Below are 13,638 nucleotides of genomic sequence, written 5' to 3' on the forward strand. Positions count from 1 at the left end.
GAGTTATCCATCAATCAGCTGAAAGTGGTTGCCCTTAATAGGTGTTAGTTATTGTAACAGGAAGCTGAAGCTAGCATTATAATTTGAAGTGAGTCATCAGTACTCTATAAAAGCAAATAATTTGCAAACTGCACGGGGAGGAGACGACATCGGAATGCGATGTAAACTGAGTGCGAAGTCAGGAATTTGGCTGATGTGGGAATTCCTGGTACAGAGGGGAAAAGAGGTACTCCAGGGGAGCGATATGGGTAATGCTAATCAGATTATGACAGGAAAGGACAGAGCATATAAATTTATGAGTTCATCAGCAGATAAGCCAGAGTTTGCAAGCATGGTAAAAAGATAGAATTAAAGACAGAATTCAGTATCTGAATGGGCGCTGAATTCATAACAAAACAGATGAATTGATAACATAAATAGAAATAAACATGTATGACCTGATAGCCATTTCAGAGACATAGTTGCAAGGTGACCAGGGCTGGGACCTAAATGTTCAAGGATATTTGACATTTTGGAAGGACAGGAAGCTAGGAAAGGGTGGTGGGATGACTCTTTTAATTAAGCATACCATTAGGACAGTAGTGAGAGATGACCTTGGTTCAGAAGATCAAGATGTGATATCAGTTTGGGTGGAGATAAGTAGCATCAAACATAAGAAGTCACTTGTGGGAGTAGTTTATAGGCCCCCTAACAGCAGCTATGCTGTAGGATGGTGTATACAGGAAGAAATAATGAGGGCTTGTAAGAAAGGTATTCCAATAATCATGGATGATTTTAATCTTCATTTAGATTGGGCAAATCATGTTTGGCAAAAGTAGCCTGGAAGATTAGTTCATAGGCTTGAATCTTCTTGTCGGCGAGCGGGAGTGGGCCCCGCTTGCCAACGTATAAAATGACGCGCGGTGACAGTGGGCGTATCTCTTGATGTCACCACGCGTCATTCCAATCTTCAGTTTGGCAGGCATGCACCAGAGTCGGCTGCACACCCGCCGAACTGTCAAAGGCCTATTAAGACCATTTAAAAACTAATTAAAATAATTAATGGAGCTGCCCATCCAACCTTAAGGTTGGCGGGCAAGCGAAGAGCCCAGGCGGCCTTCGCATTTATCATGAAACCTAATCCACGGGTGGGATGAGGTTTCATAAAGGATTTATAAATCAAATAAATTTTTTAATTAAAAGTCACTGACATGTCCCAGCTCATGTGACACTGTCACATGAGGGGACATGTCTGAAATTTTTTTTTTCTCTTTATTTAAATTTTTCAAAATGAAATTAAACTTCCTGAGGCAGCTCTGTGTCTCAGGGAGATTTCTGCGCTCTTTCGCGTGCATGCGTGAAAGGGCGCAGGCCCCGACTCAGCCTACCACCCCCCCCGCCCCGCCCGCACATGGAGCACTCAGTGCTTCTGGGTGCACATCACACTAGGTGGGCCTTAATTGGCCCGCCATGTAAATTGGCAGCGTGTAGCTAATCGCAGGCGGTGATCGGCTGCGCATCTGCCTGTGCCCACTCTGGCCCCCGACAGGGAGAAAATTCTCCCCATAGAGTGTATTTGGGACAATTTCTTACGAGCAGGGCATTCTAGTGTCAACCGGGGACAGGCTATTTTAGACCTGCTAATGTGCAATGAGACAGCATTAAGTAACGACTTCATAGTAAAGAAGCCTCATATATAACATGATAGAATTTCACATTAAGTTTGAGGGCAAGAAGGGTGGGTCTAAGACTAGTGTTTTAAGCTTAAATAAAGGCAATTACAAAGATATGAGGACAGAGTTGGCTAAAGTGAACTGGGAAAATATGTTAAAAGGTAGGATAGTAGAGAAACTATGTGGTAGATATTGAAGGAGATATTTCATAACTGTCCGCAGATATATCCCATTGAGAAAGAAAGACTCATGAGAAGGATGCACCATCTGTGGCTAACTAAGGGAGTTATGGATAGTATCAAATTGAAAGAAAAAGCATACAAAATTGAGAAGATTAGTGGTAGGTCTAAACGTTGGACAGATTTTAGAAACCAAAGAATGACTAATAATGAGAGAAAAATGTGTCTGAGAGAAAGCTAGCTCAAATATAAAAACAGATACTAAGAGTTTCTAGAAAGGCAAAGGGTAATTAAAATGAATGTTAGTCCCTTAGAGGGCAAGACTGGGGAATTAATAATGGGAAACAAGGAAAGGGCAGAAGCATTGAACAGGCAATTTATGTTTGTCTTCACTGTAGAAGACTGCAGAACTTGACAGTGCAGAGGGATCTTGGTGTCCTGCTAGATGAATCAAAATATGTTAGTATCAGTTAGTAGGAACAGTCCATGTCCAAATGCAGGAAGACCTGGACAATATCCAGGCTTGAGTTGACAAGTGGCAACTAACATTCGCACCACGCAAGTGCCAGGCAATGACCATCTCCCCATGACATTCAGTAGCATTACCATCGCTGAGTCCCCCCACTATCAACCTGGGGGTTACCATTGATAAGAAACTGAACAGGACTAGGCATTTAAAGACTGTGGTTACAAGAGCAGGTCAGAGGCTAGGAATCCTGCGATGAGTACCTCACCTCCTGACTCTCCAAAGCAGTTTCACCATCTACAAGACACAAGTCAGGGGTGTGATGGGATACTCTCTACTTGCCTGGATGAGTGCAGCTCCAACAACACTCAAGAAGCTTGACATCATCCAGAACAAAGCAGCCCGCTTGATTGGTACCCCTTCCAGAAACATCCACTCCCTTCACCACTGACACACAGGGGCAGCAGTGTGTACCATCTACAAGATGCACTGCAGAAACTCACCAAGGCTCCTTAGACAGCACCTTCCAAATCCATGACCACTATCATCTAGAAGGACAAGGGCAGCAGATACATGGGAACAACACCACCTGGAAGGTCCCCACCAAGCCACTCACCATCCTGACTTGGAAATATATCACCGTTCCGTCACTGTTTCTGGGTCAAAATCCTGGAACTAACAGCACTGTGGGTGTGGACTGCAGCAGTTCAAGAAGGCAGCTCACCATCACCTTTTCAAGGGCAATTAGGGATGGGCAATAAATGCTGGCCTGGTCAGCTATGCCCACATCCCATAAATGAATTAAAAAGTATGCAGGTACAGCAGGTGATTAGGGAGGCAAATTAATGTTCCCATTAATTGTAAGGGGAGTTGAGTATAAATGTAGAGAAGATTTACTGCAGCTGAACAGGGTTAGGCTGCATCTGGATTACTGTATACAGTTTTGGTCTCCTTACTTGAGAAAGGATACAACTGCATTTGAGGCATTTCAAAGGAGGTTCACTTGACTAATGTTGAAGGGGTCATCTTATAAGGAAAAGTTGAGCAGGTGAGGCTTATGCCCATTGGAGTTTAAAGAATGAGAGGTGATTTTATTGAAACTTACAAGATCCTGAGGGAACTTGACAGAGAAGATGTTGAGAAAATGCTTCCCCTTGTTGGGGGCAGAGGGAGAAGATGGGGGCTGCTGGGTGGGGATGTCTACAACTGGGGGACACACTCGCATTTAAAACGGAGATAAGGAGACAGTTTTTTTCTCAAATAGTCATTAGACTGGAATTATCTTCCCCAGAGGGCAGTGGAGGCTAGGTCATTGAATATATTCAAGACAGAATTAAATAGATTTTTGATCAACAAAGGAATCAATGGTTATGAGGAGACAGACAGGAAAGCAGAGCTGAGGCCACAATCAGATCAGCCAAGATCTTATTGAATGGTAGAGCAGGCACCAGGGGCTGAATGGTCTCCTCCTGCTCCTAACTTTTATGTTCTTGTATGATACAGGCATTTCGCGAGTGAAAAATGTACTAGCATTATGAAATATTGAAACTAGAATTCAATATTTACAATCTTGTAGTGGAACTATATTCTTTTACAATTCTGCTTTAAAAACTTCAGTTTTCTCAAATCAACCATGCATTAATAGAAATTACAATTACTGGTAATTGCAATTGTATTGTAAAGATGTAATAAATGCACAATTGTAGATTAGAAGAATAAAGATGTGCATAAATCAAAATCCCAAATTCTGCAGCCTGTTATTTAAATATCCAACAAAAAGCCTTACCTACGTAATTTGTCTTCTAGGACTTCCATATATTTAAAAACATTTTCCTTTAGGTTATTCTCTGTAAATGAAAGCAAAATATGAACCATCAATATTTAATAGTTGTCTGGGTGAACATAATAATATAAAACATTTGTAAATGTTGGCCATTTTCTACATTCAGTAGTAATTTTATGAATCACTTTTCAACTGCAAGATAATTATAAATAAAAAGTTAAAGGCTGTACTCTTTTTGGCAATCTGTGACTCTCAGCCAGAAAAATAATTGCACTTCTTGCATATTTTGTAATTGTATACAATTATTGATTATGTAGGGGTAGAAATTAGAGGGGGTCTGCTTCTGGACCCAAACTTTGCATTGCAAGAGCAGCTACATCCATATAGACTGAGGCCTGAGGCAAGTTTGAAATCTAGCCTCGGTTTCATCTATATATTTGGGACAAGCTGTTGATGCTTCTTGTGACTCCACAAACAGGATCACCAGGACTCCTGCTCATCTTGGTTCTATAGAAAAATGAATCAATGAAGATCCCACAGGTAGATGTTTACAACCGAAGGACCACATTCAAGAAGTGAATTGGCTAAATTCAGGACTGGGACTTTCGGAAAGAAAGCAGGAAATGGAGAAGCAAGCAGAATGACAGCAGCTCAAAATTGATACAGCACTTAACCGCCCCCATAGACTGCATTCTATTTAGTCACACCATCACTGACACACAACCTTGCATACACCAGCGGCTCCATTATGGCTGTTTGGCAAAGACTGCTTGCCAATAAAGTTAAGGACAGCAAATGCTGGAAAGACTCAGCAGGTCAGGCAGCATCTGTGGAAAGAGAAAAGAAGTTAACATTTCAGGTCAATAGGTGAGTTGCTCTTGCATTGAGCAGGCACAGACACAATGGGCAGAATTTTTTGCTCGGCATGCGGGTGCGCACTCGACCCGCTTGAGTTTGAAATAGCGCATGATGATGTCATCACGCACTCATACGATAGTGCGGTCGATGAGAGATGGCAGCGCATCCGCTGATAATTAAGAGGCTTATTAAGTTCATTAACGTAGTTATCAACAGTGATTTTCTTTGCCTGTACAACATTACGGCTGGTGGGCGTGCGAATCGGCCAGGCGGCCTTTGCTTTTTTGAGGAAACCTCATCCAAGGGTGGGCTGAGGTTTCCGGTATTAATTAAAAAGAGATAAAAATATGGACAGAATTTACATCATTTACGTTCAGGTGTCTGATCCTGATGCGTGGACATTTTTATCAGCATTTGAAAATCTTTATTCATGGGTTTAGAATTCTTCAGCTCCCTGATGCAGCTCTCTGTCTTCAGGGAGCTTTCTGAGAATGCTCCCCCGCGCCCGCACTGACATCAGCAGTCGTCCTCCTCCCGCCCCACCCCGGCAACGCTGAGCATTTCAGTGTGCCTTTCACACTGGCTGGCCGTTAATTGGCCAGCCAGCGTGAAATCGCAGTCAGGGTGACTGCAGGCGGTGGTCCATTTCCTGGCTGCTCCCGGGCCCCACTGCGCCCGCATGCCGAACTCAAAGTCCTACCCGGTGGGTCGAATGGCTTCATTCTGTACTATTACTATTCTGTGATTCTTTCAACAGAACCAGAAAAAGTTAAGGAGTGTGACAGTTTTTAAGCAAGTATAGAGGCAGAGAAAAGGGAGGAGGGGAACAAAGAGCAAAAGGGAAGGTCTGTAATAGGGCGGAGGGCAGGAGTGATGGTACAATGCAAAAGAATATGGTAATGGGACGAGTAAAGAAACAAAAGATAGCTAGAGGAGCTGTAAATAGCAGCATCAGAACTATTACTTCTGCCTGGTATCTGAAAGTGGAGAGATGGTTATAATCTAAAATTGTTAAACTTAATGCTGAGTCTGAAGATTGTACGGTGCCTAATCGAAAGATGTTTTTCAAGCTTCCATTGAGCTTCATTGGAACAGACCAAGAGATTAAGAACAGAGAAGCCAGAGAGCAAGTAAAACATGGGAGACTTATAAAGAAGGCAAATGCACATGGGATACAGGGTAATTTGATAATGTGGATTCAAAATTGGCATAACTGTAGGAGACAGAGGGTGATGACAGAAGGATGCTTTAGTGACTGGAAGTCAGTGTCCATTGGCATACCACAGGGATCTGTGCTGGGTCCCCTATTATTTGTCATTTATATAAATGACATAGGTGTGGGGGGTAGGATTAGTAAGTTTGCGGATGAGACAAAGATTGGCTGGGTGGTTCACAGTGAGATTGAGTGTCTTGGGCTACAGGAAGATATAGATGGGATGGTCAAATGGGCAGATAAGTGGCAGATGGAATTTAGCCCCGAAAAGTGAGGTGATACACTTTGGAAGGAGTAATTTGACAAGGAAGTATTCAATGAACAGCACGACACTAGGAAGTTCTGAGGAACAATGGGACCTTGGCGTGTGTGTCCATAGATCTCTGAAGGTGGAGGGGCATGTTAGTGGGGTGGTGAAAAAGGCATATGGAACACTTGCCTTTATCAATTGAGGCACAGATTACAAAAGTAGGGATATCATGTTGGAGTTGTATAAAACCTTGGGAGGCCACAGCTGGAGTACTGTGTGCAGTTCTGGTTGCCACATTATAGGAAGGATGTGATTGCACCGGAGGGGGTGCAGAGGAGATTCACCAGGATGTTGCCTGGCATGAAACATTTAAGTTATGAAGAGAGGTTGGAAAGACTTGGGTTGTTTTCATTGGAGCAGAGAAGACTGAGGGGCGACCTGATCGAGGTGTACAAGATTATGAGGGGCATGGACAGGGTGGATAGGGAGCAGCTGTTCCCCTTAGTTGTAGGGTCAGTCACAAGGGGACATAAGTTCAAGGTGAGGAGCAGGAGGTTTAGGGAGGTTGTGAGGAAAAACTTTTTTACCCAGAGGGTGGTGACGGTCAAGAATGCACTGCCTGGGAGGGTGGGGGAGGCAGGTTGCCTCACATCCTTTAAACGAAGTACCTGGATGAGCACTTGGCATGTCATAACATTCAAGGCTATGGGCCAAGTGCAGGTAAATGGGATTAGGTAGGTAGGTCAGGTGTTTCTCAAGTGTCGGCGCAGACTCGATGGGCCGAAGGGCCTCTTCTGCACTCTGATTCTGTGAAATGGAAAGAGACTTGAAGCTCAAGGTTACAGTTGTGGTCTGAATGGAGGTGTTCAGCAAACCGATCACCCAATTAGTGTTTGTGTCCCCAGTACAAGAGACAACTTTGTGAGCAATAAATATAGCGATCTAAATTGAAGGAACAACAAATAATTTGTTGTTTTATTTGGAAGGAGTTTGGGGCCCTTGACGGTGGGAGAAAGGGAAGTAAAGGGCAGGTGTTGCATCTCTTGCATTTCAATGGGAATGTTCTGTGGGAAGGCGACAGGGTGATGAGGGTGACTGAAAAGTGGACCAGGGTTTTGCAGAGGAAACGTTCCCGTCAAAATGTTAAAGGTGAGGGAAAGATGAATTTGGCAGTAACATAGGGGACCCCTATGTGCTGGAGTAATGGCATGCTCCTAACACTGCATTTTGTGTCCTTACATTATTGCAGAAGTTGTAGCAAGGCCTCAGAAACTGATTCTCCCAATATTTTATCACTCAATTTCACTCTACCAGCACCAGCAGACATCTGTCTGATTTGGACCGCCAGCTTGTGAGCATAATAGGTAATGCACAGAGCACAAGCGTGCAGGAATAAGTGGAGTTAGTTCAGGGAGAACTGGAAGCATGTGATTGGAAAGCATAATCGCCTCCATCCAAACTGTATGAGGTCAAGTTCATTGCCAGAACTCAGATTTTTAACAGAAGGATACTTTGTGTACACAAGATAACTGGAGTCACTAGGGAACGTAACTCAGCGGTTTCAGCACTTATTGGTACTAATTAAAGAGAATTTTTACAGGTTTTGTTCCCCTAATTGGCCTGGGTTTTAACTGTTCTTTGCCTCTCCCAAGAGGTTACATGTCTCTGGGTGGGAGTCCCAGTGTTGTAAAGCATGAGGCATCAAAACTATATGGGAAGAAACTGGATGAACCTGTAAATCTCTTCCGGTTTCTAATTTTTACATATTCATAATGCAAATAGTCATTTGGCTGTACAGAACTTGAATATTGCTGAAAAAAGAGACATGTCTAAAGCTTTTTGTCTTGCGCTCAACAAGACACTTGCAAAGAAAACAACAATTAAACTGTATGTGGAGAGAGGGCTGATTGGTTGGCAAGTGGTGTTGCCATGGAGAATGCACCACTGATGGTGATTGACAGTTAACTGCCAATTGCTTGAAATTTAAAGCAGGCAGTTTGACCAGGATTGGTCAAGGCATTTCCCTGAGGAATGAGTCAGCAAATAACTCACTTATTTGGTTTAGCTGAAGCAGGCGTAGTTTATGTACATGTTCTTTCTGTCTGCAAAGAACACGGCCCTATGTATTAACATATGTAGCTTCCTTCGCAGACAGAACCACCTCAGAGAAATTCTGCTACTGGCCACACCACAGGCTCTTTCCACAAGGATTACTTGGAAAACAAACATCTAATTTGTTTATATTAAAGTAAATAAAACTATTATCCCATGGTTAGTGTGTGAATGAAAATATGTAAAATTGGCCAAGTCAGAGAGATTCGAATCCTAGGAGTTAAAACTTAACTCCATACTTGCAATGCTGTTATCCTATTTGACCCTGAGCTTCCAATCCAATATCTTCCCCATCAAAAAGGCCACTTACATCTACACAACACATTTGCATAGAAAGATGCCCAGAAGGACCATTCATGAGTAAGTTGCAGTTCATGTATATAGCATGTCCAAGAAGGCCATTAATTGTGCCATCAATTAACCCAACGTATTTTAAGAATGTTGTCATTCAATAGAAATTTAGCTCGTGGTCTATATTCTCTTGAAAACTGTAGTAAGTTGTTTCTTAAGGCATCAGTCATCTTTTTTATGCAATGCACTTCAGACTGACTGATATTCTCACTGATCCTCGGGAAAGAATCCAAGACAAAAACATGCAAGACCATTGCTAGTTTGACTGCTACCATTAGTGCCATGCTTAAAAGCATGGCTACAGGCCCTCCTGCAGCATGTTGCAAAGCTATATCATTGCCTTCCTAGTGAATTAAAAGTTCTGAAACCATGGCCTCTCTATGAGGGACAGATAAATTATACGAAGATGAGGATTTTAAATTGGAGATGTGGGGAAACAGGAGCCAGTGTAGGTCCAGTGAGGACAGGAGTGATGGGTGAGTGGGATATGGTGTGAAATAAGACATAGGAAGTACAGTTTTAGAACTGACATTTATGGATGATAGAGGATGGGAGAATGTCCAGAACTTCATTGTAATAGTTGTGTTTGGTGGTGACAATTGCATTGTTACGGGTTTCAATGATAGATGGGTGGAGACAGGTGTTTTATGCATTTGGGCATAGGTGGACTTCTTGATGAAGAGAATATGAGGTTGGAAACTTAGCTCAGGATCAAACAGGATAATGAGGTTACAAACACAATGGAGTTAATTTTTAACCCACAGGATTCCTGTCACTCTGAGCTGACTAGTTATGTATGACTTAGTTCAGATACTGTAATGATGGAACAAACACGTTGCATAATTTACTTTAAAATTAATGAAATGTAGCTCAGTTAGAAATCCTACAAATAAACTAATAAGGTTAAAGATATAAACCATTTCACAAGAAGACATATTACAATTTAGTTGACTTTAACTGTCAAGTTGTTATCTTTGTTACAAATTATGCAGGAAGACCTAGACAACATTCAAATTTGGGCTGTTAAGTAGCAAGTTGTGGCACACAAAAAATAGGTAATGACCATCTCTAGCATGAGAGAATCTAACCATCTATCCTTGACATTAAATGACATTATCAATGAAATCCCATCATCAATATTGACCAGGAACTTAACTGGACCCAGCCACATAAATTCTGTAGCTACAAGAGCAGATCAGAGGTGGTTATTCTGCAGCGAGTAACTCACCTTCTGATGCCCAAAAGCTAAAGAGCTAAAGGCATGGTGCCAGCTACATCTGGTAGGGCACTTAAAAGGTAACCAAAACCAAATGTTCAAAATGTATAAGTGGAAATACAGCAAAAAAATTGGACTTAAGGGGCAGTATTTAGTGGAGGAGACAGGGATCTCACCTGCCAACTGAAGAGCTAGCGGGAGCCCCATGTCATCTCTTTTAGGGAAGGCATACCGAATTAAGTGCCCCTCAGGCACTTAACTGAATAGCAGCAGGCCTTCTCCGGGATCAAGAAGCCTGGGGGTGCAGGTCCCACCCACCAAGAGCTGCTGACCAATCAAAGGCCAGTAGCTCTATTGAACGGCAGCGCAACTGAACAGGTAGTGGCTGTTGACGGTACGACACTAACCTGAGGCCTAGTGCTATCGCTGGATCTCACTCCACAAACGGGAGATGGTGGAAGAGGTTCAGCAGCAAGGACAGGGAGTAGCTTTTAGTGGGACTCCCTTCCCGATGGTGGGTTCCTCAATCAGGCACCCAGTCCCTTTGAACAAGGGTGCCTCCACCCACCACCAATGCCCCCTGCCCCAGGCTACAAGCAACCTTGTGAGTTTGCTTGTCATGCTCCCCAAATAGGGAGACCTCATCCGCCACTGGGTTAATATCAGCGGCAGCAGGATGAGGCCATTCAGTGAGTTTTAATTTCCCACTTAAGGGTCTCAGTTGGTGCATGATGGGAAAGCTGTCCACGAGCCTTCCCGCCACAGAGTTAATCGGGGTGGAGGCAGGGAGGTGGCGGAGTTCCCACCACCACCCACCTGCCTGATTAAATGCCTCCCCCCCCCACCAAACCTCCCACAGGGAGGGCATTAAGTTCCACCCAAGGTGTCAGTTTAGTCTTTCCCCTGAACTTCATAGGCTGAAAATTGTTAATTCTGTGAGTTAGTAAGGATGCGCAAAGAGTGAAACTGGGATTTATTGATTTTATTGTAGCTTAAAGCAAATTATCTTGAAATTTCTAAGTTAATTTATAGTTAAGTAGGAGCAGTTAGCCCATACTCTTAGTTTTTGTTATTTTAGCAATGCTCAAGAATAGATGCTCATAACTATATTGTTAGTAATATCTTGGGAGTTGTTCCTAAAACATTTCAAATTGCATTTAAGAGACAATGGAACAAGCATTGACCACACCTTTCAAGGTTTTGGAGAAAGAGATAATGAGAACAAACGAGATGATGCAAAGCTCTGTGAAAGAGAATAAATAAAAAGGCTTGTTGTAATTGTACAGTGGTGTGTCTAATTAATAGAATGGTCGATATTATAAGTAAGCAGAATATATTTCAGCACACTGATCCATAGCGCATATCAATTACACAGCAACACAATTAAGTATATCCCTATTGACTCATTCACCAAACATTTAGTCTACAACAACTTATATTTATACAGCATCTTTAATACAGCAGGATGTGCCCAAAGCATTCCATAGAAATGCTACCAAACAAAAATTTGACACAGCCATAGAAGGAGATATTAAATAAATGCAGAAAATTTTAGAACTACACAGCAGGTCTGGCAGCATCTGTGGAGAGAGAAACAGAGTTAACGTTTCAGGTCACGGCCATTTATCATAAGGAGATATTAATATCCCCTCGGATAATGAAGTAGTCCTTGCACAATGCAGCAAGATCTGGATAACATTCAGGCTTGAGCTGATAAGTGGCAATTAACATTCACACCACATGAGTGTCAGGCAATGACCATCTCCAACAAGAGAGAATCTAACCATCCCCCCCCTTGACATTCAATGGCATTACCATCACTGAGTCACCATCAACATCCTGGCATCACTATTGACCAGCAACAGAAATACTGTGGCTACAACAAAAGCAGGTCGAAGGCTATGTTTTCTGCAGTAAGTAAATCACCTCCTGACTCCCTAAAGCCTTTCCACCATCTACAAGGCACAAGTCAGGAGTGTGATGGAATATTGTCTGCTTCTCTGAAGGAGTGCAGCTCCAACAACACTCAAGAAGCTCAACACATCCAAGACAAAACAGCCATCTTGATCATCAACCCATCCACCACCTTAAACATTCACTCCTTCCATCACTGAGGCAAAATGACAGCTGTGTACCATCTACAAAGTGTACAGCTCCTTTGGCAGCACCTTCCAAACCCACAACCTCTACCACCTAGAAGAACAAGGGCAGGAGACATACCACCACCTGCAAGTTCCCCTCAGAATCACACACCATCCTGACTTGAAAATATATTGCCGTTCCTACATCATCATTGGATCAAAATTCTGAAATTCCCTCCCTTACAGCACTGCATGTGTTGCTACACCACACGGACTACCGCAGTTCAGTGTGTTAGAACTCGGATATCCAGGCGATGAAGGATAGAACACTAGAGCCTATTCTTTGTACACTTACATACTTATACTTAGAAGTGCGCATTGCATATCACAAAACTCCAATCAAATCCCCAGTTAAAGACCAGTGACACCAAATACTATCTTAGGTGCCCTCCTATACTCTAAAACCCAGAATCAACATAAGTTAAATGTAAATTAACAGGCAAATTGCTGTCAATTATATGCAATAAATTACACATTATATGGCAGATACAACAAAGACAGATCTTACGAACTGGCTCAGCAGTTTACTCTAATGACTATAGGTCATCAAACTCAGTCACAAAGTTCTTCAAAACTCTTGTCTTTCTTACCAAGGATTTCAGCTCCTCTTCTTCCAGGATGTAGCCTGAACTCCAGCTGACAGCAGCTCACAACCAACCCGAGTTCCATGGGCATGGCCTTCACCAAAAAAATGGCACATGCCTGCGGAACCTCCTCCACTCTGCTTACGGCAAATTGGATGGTGTAGATCCACCAATATTTTCTCCAAGTAATGTAAACATTTGCAGCAACTCTATCTCCTTATTCTCAGCTCCGGATCTAGTCCCTGTCTTCTTCATTCTGCCTGTACTGCATCAGTGGACTCCTTATCATCTACTGAGCTTTGATTGATTTTTGTCCTTTTATATGTTTGAAACAGTTTTCCCAGAAGTTTTGGTTTCTAATCTCAGTTTGTTTTCATGTTTTTAGAACCTGGGAGGATCAGTTTACTTTCTTTGTTTCCTTTTCATTTTCCCCTTTCAATTAGGGTCCATCTCAAAAAGTACAAGCTCTGAAACCACGGATTCATCACAATCTGAACACAATTACAGTAATACCCAACCAATATGCAATTCACAGGGAGGTTTATGGGAGGGAATCCCAGAGCTTTGGTTTCAAGTAGCTGAAGGTATATTCGCCAATGTTGAAGTAGTTAAAATCAGAATAATGCAAGGGGCCATAATTGGTGGTGTGCAGGCTTATAGGGTTTTAGGATGTACAAAGGTAGGGAGGGTTGAGGCTATGGAGGGATTTGAAAACAAAGATGAAAATTTTAATATTGAGATGTTGCTGGACCAGGGGACAATGTAGATCAGTGAGCATTGGGATGATGGGTGAAAAGGAATTGCCACGAATTAGAATGCAAGAAGTTCACATT

The 13,638-nt window shown here is 42.6% G+C and overlaps 1 protein-coding gene across 4 annotated transcripts in view; it reads right to left on the reverse strand.

Moving 5' to 3' along the window:
- disc1 (DISC1 scaffold protein) overlaps positions 1 to 13,638 on the reverse strand; it is a 192,315-nt gene that overhangs the window by 58,678 nt on the left and 119,999 nt on the right. For all 4 annotated transcript variants that reach the window (XR_005943131.1, XM_041188757.1, XM_041188756.1 and 1 more), the window contains one exon: positions 4,084 to 4,144. Coding sequence is in view for 3 of the 4 variants with exons in the window: in XM_041188757.1 (XP_041044691.1) it covers positions 4,084 to 4,144 (61 nt within the window). In the remaining variant the exon portion in view is untranslated. The remainder of the gene's footprint in view (positions 1 to 4,083; positions 4,145 to 13,638) is intronic.

Source organism: Carcharodon carcharias, chromosome 5, assembly GCF_017639515.1.
Source record: "Carcharodon carcharias isolate sCarCar2 chromosome 5, sCarCar2.pri, whole genome shotgun sequence".
Taxonomy (NCBI): Eukaryota; Metazoa; Chordata; class Chondrichthyes; order Lamniformes; family Lamnidae; genus Carcharodon; species Carcharodon carcharias.